At 45.2% G+C, this 16,299-nt stretch overlaps 1 protein-coding gene across 1 annotated transcript in view; it reads right to left on the reverse strand.

Moving 5' to 3' along the window:
• The window catches only part of LOC104482992 (voltage-dependent N-type calcium channel subunit alpha-1B), a 286,868-nt gene that overhangs the window by 64,019 nt on the left and 206,550 nt on the right, over nucleotides 1-16,299 (reverse strand). The window contains exons 20-25 of the mRNA XM_086763488.1: nucleotides 11,338-12,159; nucleotides 9,915-10,129; nucleotides 7,689-7,809; nucleotides 4,301-4,430; nucleotides 2,729-2,788; nucleotides 1,539-1,645 (exon numbers count right to left, since the gene is read on the reverse strand). Coding sequence (XP_086619614.1) covers nucleotides 1,539-1,645; nucleotides 2,729-2,788; nucleotides 4,301-4,430; nucleotides 7,689-7,809; nucleotides 9,915-10,129; nucleotides 11,338-12,159 — 1,455 coding nt within the window. The remainder of the gene's footprint in view (nucleotides 1-1,538; nucleotides 1,646-2,728; nucleotides 2,789-4,300; nucleotides 4,431-7,688; nucleotides 7,810-9,914; nucleotides 10,130-11,337; nucleotides 12,160-16,299) is intronic.

Raw genomic sequence — 16,299 nt, forward strand, 5'->3', positions numbered from 1 at the left:
CTTTACCTTCTCTAATCATCATGTCAACAAAGAGGTCAGTGGAGTTTGGACATGGGCTGCTAAATGTTCACTGTAATTACTCAAGGATAATTTAGCAGAAGATTAAACTGGCCAAGTCATGTGGCCTGCTTCCAGGTCATCATCTAGAATTTCTCAGAAAAACATTCACAATACAATTATTCTGTAACCCAGAACTACACATGGAAAATTTCTTTCCATCATCCAACTCTGAGCTCCCCAAGTTCAGAAGAACCTGCATTGCTCTTCCTCTGGTCTCTTCTGAGAAAAGCACTCAGACTAAAAGCTAATCTTTATTTTTAAAAAGCAATTCCTCTGTGTCTGTTGCTTAAAATCCTCCATGACATTAGAGAAGCACATGGAACATTATTTAATGTCATAAATAGAGCCTTGTGACTGAGGGAGGGAGCAATTAGCCTTAGTGGAAATGCAAGTACCCGAAACGAGAGAAGATGAGGAGAGAGAACTACCAGAGGTATACAAATCAGAAATATCCATGACTCTAGAAATAATGTATTGTAAAGAGTTCACTGAGTTATCAACTGATTTTCTTAACTATTTTTTCATAGTAAGAACTATGAAAAAAAGGGCTATTCAGGAACAGCGTGGCCAGCAGGACAAGGGAAGTGATTGTGCCCCTGTACTAGCACTGGTGAGGCCGCACCTCAAATACTGGGTGCAGTTTTGGGCCCCTCAGTACAAGAAGGACGTTGAGTTGCTGGAGCGTATCCGGAGAAGGGCAGCAAAGCTGGTGAGGAGTCTGGAGCACCAGTCTGATGAGGAGTAGCTGAGGGAACTGGGGTTGTTCAGTCTGGAGAGCAGGATGCTGAGGGGAGACCTCATTGCTCTCTACATGAGCCTGAAAGGAGGGTGCAGGGAGGTGGGTGTTGGTCTCCTCTCCCAAGTGACTTGGGATAGGACGAGAGGAAATGGCCTCAAGCTCCATCAGGGGAGATTTAGACTGGATATTAGGAAAAATTTCTTTACTGAAAGAGTGACCAGGCACAGGAACAGGCTGCGGGTAGTGGTAGAGTCACCATCCTTGGAAGTGTTCAAAGAACGTGTAGATGTAGCACTACGGGACATGGTTTAGTGGACATGGTGGCGTTGGGTTGACGGTTGGACTTGATCTCAGAGGTCTTTTCCAACTTTAAAGATTCTATGATTCTGTGAACAATTTTTAAAACAATTGCCTGAAGAGACAGGACTGCCACAAACTGTTATAATGTGTCCTCAAAAAGAAGTTGGCCAAAGAGTCACAAAAATCTTGGTTCAGTGTTTCAATGACCAGTGAATGAACTTACCCTAAAGCTGAGAGAATTTTCAAGAGATCCTACAACAGATATATAGGGATTTCTTTTTTTCTTCCTACCAGCTACATGACAATTAAGGGCAGAAACTGAACATTTCACTGAGAAATGGAGCCACAAACACTACACTTCAACTAGCTCTGTGCCAGGGTCCTGTATCCTTTACAACTTATTTCCTAGAAATTGGGATGTTAAGGAAAATGTACTTACGAGAAGGCAAATGCCACCAAGGCCCCACTGACCACAATGAAGTCCAGGATATTCCACAGGTCACGGAAGTAGGAGCCAGGGTGAAGTAACAGCCCCAGGTCAATCATCTTCAGAGGAAACATACCAAAAAAAAAAAAAAAAAAAGAGTTTTAATAAAATAAGTACCAAATCAACACTGCGGAGGTACAGAGGAATGTCCTTGATGAAAAGACCCTTCACAAACCCTTCTTCAGGGCTTCACAGCAGGGCAACATCTAGACACTTAGTCAAGCTGCGTGTCTCATCGGCACGGAGAGCTCTGTCAAAACCAAAGCTGAATTCAATAAATCATAACTAAAAGCATGAAAGACAAGAGTGCTAACTGCTACGTGGCATTCTTTGCACAGACATGCACTAATTTATTAATTTCACACAGCAGTCTGTGTGAAATAGCCAGATAGTTTCATTTTATTCTACCCCAGTCCTACCCGATTAGTAGGAATTAATGACTGGCATGGGATATCACACAGCTCAGCGTAGCAGCCTGGCTTGTAAGTCTCCTCACAGTGCTGCTAAAGACCTTCTAGAGCTGGGTTTCAAGTGCATGCTAGACATTTTATCTGCCTGAGAGCCTGTGCAATGTTGCTTCCCTCACACAGCTTCAAATTCTTCTATTAAAAAAACAAGGGAAAATCTGTTTTTCTTTCTGCATCTCTTTCGCCTCTTCCTCTGACAGTAAAAACTAACTCCATCATTACGCCCAAAATAAATCCTGACTTTGTTAGAAACGTGCTTTCTGGAAAGTTACTGCCCCACAGTCTTAGCAAAATCTATCACTCTACTATGTAAAGTAAAAAGATAAATCCTCCACTTCTCCAAAGGGAAGAATCGGATGAGTCTCAGTAAAGCTGACCAGCTCCTGTGTCCGTAGGCCCACACAGACATTTCTGCATCAGGCACCCACATTTCTGACCTTCTTCCACAACCACAGCTACTAGAGATATCCTTCTTTTCCGCCATACAATGTGAGATCAAGGAAACCAGGAGGGACACTGCAGTGCGCTGGCTACCTCTGAGCGCTGTTGGCGAGTTCAAGCCTTCCACTGCCCCAGGGAGACGTCGTGCTCCCTCCTCTTTTCCCAGCTTCCCAGAATATGATGAGTGTAAATGTGAAAGGGGAGGTGAACTTTCCTGCTTGGAAAAATTCTTACCTTGATCACCATCTCAAAGGTAAAGACACCCGTAAATATATAATCCAAGTACTTCAGAGCCTAGTTTGGAAAGAGAAATGCACGTTGAGGGAGATTGCACATTGCAATAATCTGCACAAGAGCAAACAGTAAAAAAGAGTTTATTCTAGCAATGGTCTATTTGCTACAGTGGGTCAATATCATCTCATGGGAGGCTTTCAAATAGTTTAGGCACAAATTTGAATCACCTGATTTAAACAGAAACATTTTTCCCAGTCCTTGCCAGGCTGCGGTATGCAGACCCATGGGTTACTTCAGAGCACCTGCATATGCAGCAGGTTTAATAGGGGAAAATGGACATTTCAAATCAAAATATTTTAATATCCTCTCCTAAACAGCTTGTTTGCCAGCATCTGTGGAGCAGCCTGGGTTTCTATTCTGCTGTAGCTGATAGCAGCATTATTAAAGACCTTGGGATAGTGTGTGTGTGATAAAATCCTTTTTGTAAAACTGATTGCAGTTATTAAGGATGAGGAAGAGAGATTGCTCACAGCTACTTCAGTTTATTCCTGATATAAGAATTTGTGGATCCTGCCTTGGCAAAAGCTCAATACTGACCAGATTCAGAGGCAAGAGGTCAGGCCAGGCAATTCCAGCTCTATCCTGCTCTGCAGCAACTCAGTCCCTTAATCCATTTAAGGTGTGGATGAACACAGACTCCTCAGAACACATCCTGGTAAATGCAATACCAGTCCATTCACACATCTACAGATCTCCTAAATTCTGTGGATAAGATACACCTATTCACAGCCACATTCACGTGATTACACACAATGAACGGCTATCAAGTCAACATCACTATATCCACATACTGCAACCATCTACACCGAAGAATCCAAAATTAGCCAACTGCAGCCTGCAACTTCTATACTCAGTCTCCAGTTCTGTAAACTCGCAGTTGTCCACATAACTGTAACCAGCTCCGTGCCAATTTCCTCATGTGAATGTGCTGGAAGACACCCAGATATCTGCTGCATGAATGCATGGGCTCCATAATCTCCTGGACAGGGTGGCATGCTCCTGCTTCTGCTCCTCACAGCACCCATCTATGAAGTCTGCGAGTTCGGTTTGACATCCATGGATAAGTAGATTTTCTACTAATTCTAGGAGATTGCTACCATGCCCTACCAAGAGAAAAAGCCATATCTTGTTTTAATTCCTCAGGCTCTGCCCTAGGAGGAGCAGGGGATCTTAGGACAACGTCAACCCTGGCTTGTGACCGAGGAAGCCCTTCCCATTGCTGGACAGCATGTGAGCTTTTCCATGCTTCTTCCATGCAAGTCACATCAGCCAAACAACCAGTGATTTCCAAGTTCTCAAACTCAGATGTGGTTGAAACAGCAAAAAGGGACAGGAATTGTGAATGTTTTGATAGTGTAACAAGCTAGCTTGGGCACGTTATTAAAGAAAGCTCCAGTTTTGCACTTGCCAGTGTACCGTGCCATCCTTTGGAGATGGGAAGGGACACGCCATGTGCATAACTGCTGGGAGAACTACAACCACCTTATTCTGGCTGTGTCACTTGGCACTCACATCGTTCCTCGGTGACTCGGCTTGGACAGGGTCTTCGGCAGCCAGGGCGATGCTGCTGAGGGCTATGACTATGAGGATGACCATCTCAAAATAGCGCAGGTTGACGATGTAGTGGAACAAACGCCGAATCCTGCAAACAACATAAGCACACAGGAGGGCTATTGCAGGTGCCGTAAGTCAAGAGCAGTGGTATGAGACACTGGCAGAAGGACAATGTTCATCAGGAATATCACCTTTAGGATTCCTATTACAACAACGGTAAGAAAATTAAAACCAGGATCAATGGCTTTAAAGTCCATTTTGCAACAGATCCATGGTGAGATTTAAAGAGAGACATTTAACATCTCTGCACTGGTCTCTACCCCCTCTACTAAGCAATGACATCTATCAAAAGGGCATTGAGAGCTTTCAAGTATTTGGACTATTCTACAAATTATATTTATGTACCCCCCTCATAGGGTAAAGGCCTGTCAGGTCAAAAGTAGGTTTGAAATCCATTTAATATCAACCAATCCCTTCAAAACTGAGATATATACTATGTGCTTTGAGACTCTCAGCCGATACTGGCTTCGTAATGATGAGTATTACTTCTACCAATTTCTCTCCAAGTACCTCTGACAGAACTTTATTCTAAGATATGCCTTATAAGCTGCACAAATACTTTACAGTAATATATTTGATTAGTTTAACCTAATCTTCTTCACAAATTGCGTCGAAGAAAAGTGACAAATGCTTTCATTTTTAAGCAATACAAAACTATTCACAAATTTCAGCTAACAACTCTATCTGACCACAATTCCCAAATACGGAACTGCGCAGAGAACTCTACGTTTACACCGCATTTCTCAGCTGAACAGAGGACTTAGGTTCTGCCTGAGAATCAAACTATATGTATAACTCACCAACAACCTTGTTATCTAAGAATGTAATTCTGTTACTATATCACATTTTCTCTATGCAAATATCTGAAAAGCTAGAATTAAAATTTGTTTTTCACATCTACTTATATATTCCTTTTGTCTGGATTGCTCATGGATTCAGAATGTAAATACCAAGGAAAATACCAAATACCAAGGAAACAGATTTAATACAAAATAACATGGAGAAAAGTGCTTTTGTGGATCCCTTAACTCTGGTTATCCATCTGACAGAAAAGGATTACCATCTATGTGCTCTGTGAACCCACAGAAGTGAAAGGCTACATTTTCAATAACACTCGTAACTGTAATCCTTGCATTAAATTGAACTCATCAAAAAAGTAACACGTCCCTATTTTTAGATCTTTATTATTCATAACCAGCAGTGACATGTGGAAGCATTTTCAAACTGCCAGTGGTGCTGGAGAAATCACTTTCAATGCATCTCTGCTGTAAGAGGGTGGGGAGCACTTGGGAAGTAATACATTTCATTTACGCTTCTCTGAGCTGTTTTGTCCAGCAGCAGCACCCAGGTCACGCACCACCAGTGGGGCTTGGAAGGGAGATACTTAGCAATAGATGTGGTAAAACCCTTCATACCCCAGAAAGACCTCTCTTGAGAAGTTAGCACCAGCCAAAACACCTGAGGGGATCCAGATGGGTCTGGATGTCGACCAGAGGAAGAAAAACAAGCTGCTGACATTCCTAAAGCTTGGTCTTTGTATTGTTATTTCCCTTTGGCCCTATATTATAATACATCTCTCCCAGTGTACCTTTTTTTTTTTTGGTGGTCTTTCAGCACAACTTTTGGGGGAGAGGGTGTGTGTGCTGGAGAAAACTGCACGACAACTGAAAAACCGTACCAAATCTTGAACTATGAGGCTCAGAAGGTCATAACTGTGGGATGAGGTGAGAGAAGACAAGCATACGTACAAACCAAAAAAAGTCTTGCTGCTTCTCTGTCTGCCCAGTCCACTCCTCAGCTCAGATCCTTCTGAGCTTGGGGCCATCTAGTTTCCCTCTGCAATGCTGCCTTTAGCAGACATCTTGCAGATAACACTCATTTTTGATGGTCACTCTGCGACAAAAAGACTTGAGCTACCAAATATTAGGGAAACACTGTTTACTTATCCAACCAGACAGGGGCCAAGCTCCAAAATTTGACCCAGAAGGTATAATTACACAATAAATGTACCTTATCTAATACCCTGCCCTCCCCTTAACTGCCTTTTATGTGAATTCAAAGGGCAAATTACCTTATTTGAAACTGCATAATGCTATCACAGTATTCCAAAAAGGAAAAACTTTCTGGGCTTTCGGCTCAGTTATCCTAAAGTGTCCTGAGGTCTGCCTGGCAGGTGTCTGAGAAGGTAAAGGAGAAACACAAGTGTCTCTCTTGTGGGTTTGAGGCAGAAGAGGCACGTAGGCACGTATTGAGTCTTCATTTCCTTTGGAGATGAGATTAGATTAGCAGTATTTTCTGGTCAGACTGTGGCTTCCACCACAGACGCATTTCTGATGTCAAAGAAGAGTGTGCAGAGCAGCCTGTTTTGTTCCACCGACTGCCAGGATGTCACGGTCCTGAGCAGCAGGAAACGTAGGAGCACTCATCCTTCTCTTGAATCAGCTTGCCCAAGGAAGGGCCTGAGTTCACCTTAGGTATCTGAGCGTGCAGAGTACCACCTCAGAGAGCAACATCTAGCATCTGCAACAAGTCTACTTGAGCCAGACAAAAATGATCCCATCTGCTCCTAGCAGATCTCTGGGTTGGCAGAAGTTTCAAATACCCTCCGTCATCCTAAGTTACTGCTTAAAATGACTCATAGGCCTTCATGTTACAATGATTACAACCCTTGCTGCTCTTGTCTAGTCCTGTAGCCCTTCAGAGTGACATCTTCAGCATTCACAGGCTTTGAGTACAAAGCTCCCCATGAGGTAGAGATGCCTGAAGGGGAAGAAATGCTGTAATCCCAATAGATCCCACAAGCTCCACTCTCAGCCTTGGCAAATGAAAAATATTCATGTTTTCCCAGAAGTTCAAAGTTTTCAGTGATGCAAGGATAGTAGTACAGAAAGAGAACGAATTCCAGCTGAAGGAACTTGCAAGAATTTGCTGACCTCAAAACCAGCCCCCAACCTGCTTCTCCTGGTAACATCTTCTCCCAGCCATAGTCCATCCTCCCACCCTTTAGTGATGAATGACTTAGCAAACAACTGCCCACCTGACCATCAGCAGGGCAGCTAGGAAGGGTCTGCCTAAAGCATCGCCTTTTCCTTACCCTGGCAATTTATCCCCCGAGGAAAGTCCAGCTGAAAAGCAGCACGTGGTCCGCAGCCTACACAAACTTTTATTTCATTTCCCGATGTGTTTGACTGGCAGAGATGACGATCAAGCTAATGCTATTGCTTTGAATATCCATGCCTGAAGTACTCATAACCCATAAGTAACATTATAGAGTCAGAGGACTTACGGATTTGTAGGACTTAGGATAAACATGGAGCTGTAAGGCAAGATTGGTTTAGGCCCATTTTTCGTCAAGTCGTCGACGTCTTTCTTCTCCTCTGTTTTACTTTCAAATTCAACGCTGTTCACTGAAATGTGAATTTGAGGAAACAGAAACAAGAGAGTTAAAAACAAATCTGCAGCCTTCACGCAGCAGTCTGCCTGCAACAGCTGGATATGCAAACAATGCAGCTGGGATAGCAAACAGCTTTGAATGCGTTGATTAAACGTGATGAAGAATCATTTTATTATCACTGCTATTTACTGCAGTATGAGATACACTGCAGTTATGCTCCTTAACTGCTGCACTGATGAGTAATATATCACAAATAGCCAGGAAATGAAGATGCCCAGTGCAGGCAGACAAAGAAACCTTGCACTCACTTACACAAGAGCTGCCAAACTGGGGATGGAAATCCCACTCCAAATATCATAAATTATTAGAGAGAGGATCACCTAGGAATCCTTGGAAAGGAAAAAAAGACAGTAAGCCTAATCAACCACATAATTCTGTATCGTCTACTATAGATTGGCTTTGGAATGTGCAAAAGAGCAAATTCATAGAGGAGCTTTAATAATTTTGGGGCTAGGACTGCTGAACTTCCCAGCACGAGAAGCAGAGACTTGGAAGGGACTTCTTGGACCTCCTGGCTCTGTGCCTGCATAGTGCACCCCAGTTTTGGCAGAGCTCCCCGTGCATAAAGGTGTCGAGCTTCATCAGGATTTTAACTTACAAGATCTCCTTCTAGAAGATTGTTAGAAATACGTTTTCTAATTTCCATCATAAGTTTACTTGCAGTGAGTTTATAAGATAATTTACTTAAGATAATTTCCAATATATGAACTGGAAAACATTTTATGCCACAAATTCTCCTCTTAGACAGATATATACACTTGTCTATTAATTCACAGGACCTAGAACCCAAAAACCCCACCCACTTATAATGTGTTAGGTGCAGGGTTTTTATTACTTTTTATTTTATTTTGCCACAAAATGACATTTCATTGCCTGTGAGTGACACGTTCAATAAAGTCCTTATTGTATCTCAAGCCAGATACGCAGGAAATGGCCAGGAAAGAGAGAGGCTGATAAATTGTGATTGGCAGGAACTCAGTATTGCAATATAATAAAATTAACATCTAAGAAGAAAGAAGAAGAAAAAAAAGACAAGTCTTGTGCGGCTGACAACATGGCGAAAAAGCACACAGTAAAACCAGTAGCTTTTGGCTGTGCCTCTTGGAAAGCAGAGTCCTGGCAGCCTGCAATCTATCGTGGACCTCTGAGATTTCACACAGCGTTTCTCCTTGGCACCCCCAGCCAAGGGGACTTCTCTAGGATGTGTCTACGCTGCCAGGGATGACCCCCCCAGGCTGGTGGCTGAGTGGCTGCAGAGCACGGGGACAATGGTCTTGGGACCGTCTACAAAAGCGTAGATCTACGCTGATAGACCCAACGTACAGAGCTCTGGACAAGGACAAGCTAGGGTGGATCTGCCGAAACGGAGACGCAGAGGATTGCAAGAAGCTCTAAAAGCACGCAGCCTGCAGGAACCCGAAGCAGCAGGGTCACACCGTGGACACAGTGATAGCTGTGCAGCCACAAAAGACCTCCCGCTCCATGGCGGGGTCAGCTAATCAGCCAAGAAGTGTGAATTCAGTCTGTGGGCTTGAAGGCAATGCCCCAGCCTCCCCTGTCCTCTGCCGAGGGCGTGTGGGCAGTCAGGCCCCTGGGACACCGGAGCAACTGGAGCACAGCACTGCTGGAGTGGGAGCTCGCAGCATGGCAGCAGAGGAAGGTGACAAAGCAGAGGACCTACTCCTGTCCTCGCAACAAGGTCTTGGCTGGTTTGGTGCACAACTTGCTTGTTTTGCAGCACAGCTCTCAGCTACCACATTTTGCTGTTTTTCTCGTTCTTTGCATCTTTCCTTTATGGAGAGATACATGGATGTACAACGGGTAAGCCATCTCCAGGGAACCTTACGTGGTGTTTTCCAAAGCCACGATGTGATCACCACATTTTGGATCCCTGCAGGCTGCATGAACTGTAAAGCCTATATCAGCCACGTTCCCCTGTCCACATACTGCAAGGACACTGTTCAGCCCCATCACCCAGTGTGTGCTGCTAGCTCCATGGAAAAGTTAGCTCTTTTCTGGCAATTTCATAGCAGAAAGCAGGGGGACAAAGGCACTCACTTGGTATGACAGTGGTTTCCCCCGGCGGGGCAGTGATAGTGACAGGGATGTTCACAGTGGTGGTTTTGTCCAGAGGTGGCTGAATCATCCGCGTCACGTTCTTCTGGTTGTCAGCATCTTCCGGCTGCTCCGGCACTTTCTGCAGATAGGTGCTGGGAAGGGTGTGCACCGGGACGCTCACGCTTCCGCTGGCCTCGATCTCACACTGATTCTCCCTAAGGTAGAAACACAGACTTCAGTAAGTACGGCCAAAGAAAGATTCAGAGAACATTTGTACCCTGATGCTGCACCTCTTGCTAGGTTTCATGGACTGTTTTCTCCACAGAAGTCCTTTGCAGAAAAGTCAGAGACTGCAGGACAACTCACTGACCGCACAATGTGTGACCTTTTCCTCTGAGACCTTCTGAACAAACATCCGAGCACAACATTGTGAGGAGCTGTGCCACTCACCGTCACTTTATTCAATGTAATGAAACTCGGAACTGAGGTTCACTAGCAAGGACTGCATGGCCCCTGCACATAACAGTGACACTGGTTTCTGAATGAAATCTGACATTCTGCTTCTTAATGTTCTCCTGAGGCCTTATTTAAATTGGGTGACTCTTTTCCAGCCCCAAACCACTCTGCAATGTTGCTGTAAGCAGCTAAATGGCTTCTGCATTCCTCCGCAGCAGCGAGGAGGAAAGGGAGCCTGGGCACATGATCAAACCAAACAGTATGCAAAGTGTTTTGAAATCTATCTGAAAGGAAGATAATATAGACAGGAAAATTATTATCTCAGTGCCACTCACAGCTCTCCACGGTGACATGAACTCTATTCTAAAAAATCCCAGGGAAATTTCTTTTCCATCAGACTAATAAAGCTGAAAAGGCAATCTATCCTTCTTTATTAACTGCTCTAAATGCTTCACTAGTACTATTTTTCTCACTTGACTTACATAAGAATTAAACCAAATGGGGTACATTGTTGTTCTTAATGGAAGAAGCCACGTGCTGTAACAACTGGTGATGCAGCTGACAAGCTCACCATAAAAAAAAAAAAAAAAGGAAAGAAAACCAAAGGGCTATAAAAGCAAGACTGGATGCCATTTAAAAAATGTATCCCTCAAATTTCCTTCAGAGGCTGTGAAATGTGCTGTTCCACCTTTTGTCCTAGAAGGCCTGTTGGTATTTACATCAAGGATACTGCCTTCCTTTCCCGAGCTATTCTGTGGGCCAGTATGGACCAAAATCATCTTTGGGAGCCTCTGTTTTTACTGATTTAAGCACAATGAAACTGCAGGTTATGGTGGGAGATGCTGTGGTGCAAGGACAACAGGGAATGCCATGGGGACGGGAATAAGTAATTTCCTAAAAGACATCTGGTGTCTCATGCCCCGCAAGCTGTCCCAGGGACACGTGCGGCTGTGCAGTGCTCACTTACTTGGGCTGGTGATTCCGGTGCTCCTTCTCACCAGCCTCCCCCTCCTTCTCCCCGTTCTCCTTCTCCACCGAATCGTATGTCGACAGGGCCCTGTTCCTGAACCTGTGCCGTCTGTGAGGCTCTTCTCCGTTCTCTCCCTTGGACCCGGGGTCTCCTTCCCGGTTCCCAGACCTCGACCCTCCCCGATGTCGGGAACGTCGCTCGCTCCTGGCCCCATTGATTGTCCCATTGCCTTCCTTGCCTTGCCGTTCAGCAGAGTGCCGGTGAGTCCGATGCCTACGGTGCTCCTTCTCAGCACCTTCTTCCACCGACCCTCGACGATGGTGCCTCTTCCCCCCTTCCTGACTCCTGTTACGATCGCTTTTCCCTTCCTTACTGCCCCCTTCCACCTCCTTGCTGCGGCTCCTGTGCTGCCTGTGCCGCTCCTCCTTGTTGTTGACACCAGATTCCCCGTTCTCATCCTTGGTCATGTCCCCCTTCTCCTGCTCTCCCAGTTTCTCCTTCTCCCGATGCCGGTGGTGCTTTCGTGGAGCTTCTGCTCCATCACTAGAGCTGACTTTGGTCTGCTCCACCTCCTGCACGTCCACGGGGCTCAGCTTGCTGATGTTGTTCCTCCCTTCGCCCCTCGGCTCTACCACCAGCGGCCGATCCAAATGAGTCTTCATGTCGGGCCTGATGTGAAGGGTGGTAGCGTAACGCACCCGCTCCTCCGGATCCAGCTCGTTATACAGAGCCTCACAGCTGGCTCGGAAGTTGTGCATCCGGATCTGGCTGGTCCTCTGTTCCCAAACAGACTTGGATTTGGAGGAGTTCTGCTGCTTGCTAAGGAGAGGAGGAAGGCGAAAAGTTAATCTCCAACTTTGCACCAACTTCCTAAAAAGCAACAACAATTAAAAAAAAAAAAATAGAGGAAATTTTCAGCTGAGACAAGGGATTAGAGGGTTGGGTCAAAGAAATTACAGGAATGGAGAGAGAATGGCTGGCGGAGAACATGAGCAGGGAAAGCCAGCAGGATCATCAGTGTTAGTTTGCCCCTACACGCGTTAGGCACTATGGAACAGGCCCTCCGGAAAAGACTTATCTCAGTTGCTAAAATATTGCCATCCCCCTCGGAAGCCTCAGGTACAGTCTGAAGAGTTAAAGTCTCTGCGCACAAAAATCGTACAGCACAGCCTGAGCTCTCGAACGGCCTACAAAGCTCCCCCATAGTTAACAGCACCTTTCTCCCCATCTGGAAACGTCTGGATGAGCAAATGAGCAGTGAGCAAGAGAAGTTACATTGGCAGGATGGGTGAGGGGAAATGAAATCCGCCCCTGAGCGCCCTGCCACCGGCCCCTTCCCCTTACAGCCAGAGCAGTCCCTTTGCCGGCCGCGCTGCCCAATCAGCTCACAGCACAGGAGAGCCATCGCTTTGAACCTGCGGCATCCTTCCCGGGTGAGGATGGACCATCCAGCCCAAGCACCACCAGAGTCTGGAAAAGCACAAGTAAGAAAGGAAAACTGTTCTGTGTCCCATGAGAAGACCTCAGGGACTGGGAGAGCCACATGTAGATGTGATGAAAGCACCTTTGTCCCTGGGGTAGACCTGGTCTTCTCTGTCTCTCATTTATTATGATGAGGATGCCTTCACTGGCATTGCCTTAATACTTTCATACTTAATACTTTCATATACTTAATATTTTCAGCACAGTGCTTGGTTTCTGACCACCACAGGCCAATGGATCGCCTCCCTAGCCAATGCAGGAAAGAACAGCTTTTTTCATTTCCTCCTAAAGATGACAAGTCAAACTCTGCTTTTGCATAAAATCAAAGTAAACCCACTGGCTTCCAGTGTGGAGTTCTGGATTTAGCCTGGTAGAAGATCAGCATCCATTTTCTTCCTTAATGAAGCTTCTTTTATTAAAGAGAAGAAAACAATTTTCCTTCCACCAGACCGCTCAGGTGTCTCCATCAGCCTGGCCTCTGCAGCTGGAGGGGCCGTGTGGGGCTCGCTGACCTCCAGCACTTAACTTATACGCACTTTCCTTACGTATTTTCTGGGCTCCCCTGACAGTAGAAGCAAGCAGCTTTTGCATGTGCGCGCGCTGATCTGGACTGCCAGGGTCTGTCGCCACGCGCAGTCCCGTGGGAGCTGTCAGAAGGGCTTTACATCTCTCAGCTCTGCTGGGGATTGGTTCTTTACAGAGGATCCTGCTGCCTGGTTCTGCTAAAGAGGCAAAAATCTACTTAAACGTTTGCTGCAAGATGGGGTGAGGGCACCCGGGCAGATGTGAAGGAATCTGATTTAATCCAGAAATCAGAGTGAGCAGAGGTAATTACCAAAACTAAACATCTACATCCCCTGTTCCGAAGAAGCACATTCTGGACTAATTTTCCAGCATCTGAGTACCCCATTTACACCACAGCTGAAGAACAGGTAATAAAAAACCACAACCATTCTAAATGTAAACGATCCCAGAAGGTACTGGGATCCCACATCAAAGGGACAGTAGCACCCCCAAGCTGTCCCAGTGACCCTGGCACAAGGATGAACAGCCTCATCACAGCAGGCAATAACCTGCCGTTTCTTTTGGGTTCAACATTACGAAAGATTGAAATGCTATCACTCATCGGCAGATTTACTCGGTTTTAGAAAGGGGCCATGAGTAACGTGCAAAGCTTCTGACTGCCCAGCCCTGCCACCCAGCAGAAGGCTTTCCCACGAGAAGCGAAGCGTTTGTTCTCAGGGAACATTTCTCACTTCATAACGAAAGTCCTCGGGGCAGGGACCAGCTTCTGTTTGTGGTTTGAACAGCCAGGGCCAGCTGTCAACACCGAAGCCATAACTAGTAATAACAAGTCAGAGTTGGGAACCTGCCTTTGATTTATCTACAAACCAAGAGCACAGCCACCTCCTCCCCACACACCCCCGCGCTCCGTTTCCATGGGACGGGCACCACGCAGGGGTGGGACGCGAAGCCCCAGCCTCTCTGCAGACTCTGCAAAGTAAAATACACAATCAATAATCAGACAGCTTTCATGGACACAGCCTTTCCTATCAGTGCCTGCGCTGGGCTCATCAAAGCCAAGGTACAAAGCAAATCTCCTAAATCAGACTGGATGTGGTGAGGAGGAAGGCTGAGGATGGCCAGCTGGTACTCGTCACAGCACAGAGGAGATACTCTGGACCTGCTAGCTCTGACACAAGGTGTATCACTTCAGGAGGGGCTTTTTAGCTGTGTTTCAGTTATGTCAAGAACATAAATCTGCCTTTAAGTCATCTCTGAGGTGCTAAAAATCCCACTGTACTTGACTCATGGCTAACAGAGGTGCTGCCAGGTACACGCACCACTGAGACTGGAGAAACCAGGTAATGCGCATATTACCTAAGCCTATTTTTCTAAAATCCTTTCCTTAAAACAGACACTGACATTACAGATTCTATTTCTCAGCATCTAGAAATAAGTTGTGTCCTTAACGTTGACATGAGTAGCGGAGGCAATCGCCGAAAGACCTCGGCACGCAGCCACCCGCTGACTTTGGTTACCAACGAGCCAAAGAGCAGGAGGTTCAGAAGTAATGACTCCATCCTTTCTTCTTTCTACTTGAAAAGGCACGCCAAAAAACCTTCATAAAAATCAGAAAATACATGAAGTGCAGTAAAAACACAATCAGGAAAACGGGAGGCCTGCTTGCAAGCTCATTATCGTATTCAAACCCGTCAAGAACACCAGGAGCAAGTGCCAGCACGCATGAAGTCTGCTGTAGGAAGTGGAAGTAAAGTGACCGAGCAGGTTGGTCCCTCTGGGGACAGCGTTTAGGGTTTTCAGAGCCAAAGCGGCAGCAACTGGAAGGAATGTGTCGTCTGCTTGTCCAATTAAATTTGTCTGACTCTCGCTTTCTACAAGTTCCCACAGCAACTGAGCATGGACGCGTGTGACAGCTCCTCCTCTCCCGGTGCTCTGCTGTGCTTCGCAGAGGAGAACTTCTCAACTTACTCATGGCACAACAGAGATGTCACCTTAAAACAAAACTCGGTTTCACTACAACCACCTGCCAGTGAGGATACGGTGCCCATGCACACAACACGAAGAATTGCAGAAGAGGTGGAAAAACACAGACAAGGCAAAATAATTTCCTCTGCTTCTGCCAGTGTTTGGTCCAGTTAATTACTGACGGCTGCACGAACTGGGGCGGACACAAACCCTCTACAGGACAAGCACAACATGCCGCAGCATAGCATGACTTGTCCAAACTGATAAAAAATGAGCCTTTGTGATAAAAAATATTTTATCCACAAGAGAAAACTATCTATTTATGAAGCCAACTCCTTATCTGAAATCCTGTTCCTGTTTGCTTCTTAAAATCCTTCTGAATCCAGTACGAAAACTGCAGGAACTGATTCTGATGTACAGACATAATACAAAGATTAATGTTAATTCACTTTCTTTACAATCACTTCCCATCCCTATTTCTACCTACAGAATATTTCAAATTCTCTGAAGGGTACTGGCAATATACTCAGTTTTCAGGTCCTCTGGGCTTGAAATGCTGTAGTAGACATTACTGCTAACACTCTTCTCTGAGTAGCTCCACAGATTTTGCTTGGATTAAGAAGCCAGCAGTCAAACAACTCCTGCCTGTGGCTACAAAAAAAACCCCACACCATTCATGTAGAATCAAATAAAATCCATATTAATGAATCAGTGACTAATATTGGTATAAATAAAAAATGCTACCAGTCACTGTGTAGATTGTTCAAGAAAGGAAAGTATATTTTTAGTCATTCTAATCTTAGTGTACTCCTTAATGATTAAAGATTTTGTTGTCATAACCTTTTAAAACACTGCTTCAGTTAATGGCACTTCCCAGAACTACTGGTTTAATCACCTACATAAATGCAATCCTTAAAATTTTACTTTAGTAAATAATGAATGAAAGCCGACTACGAACATAATAATTTGATGTTAAAATTACCTACA

The sequence above is a fragment of the Chlamydotis macqueenii genome, chromosome 20 (assembly GCF_036417535.1).
Source record: "Chlamydotis macqueenii isolate bChlMac1 chromosome 20, bChlMac1.mat, whole genome shotgun sequence".
Taxonomy (NCBI): domain Eukaryota; kingdom Metazoa; phylum Chordata; class Aves; order Otidiformes; family Otididae; genus Chlamydotis; species Chlamydotis macqueenii.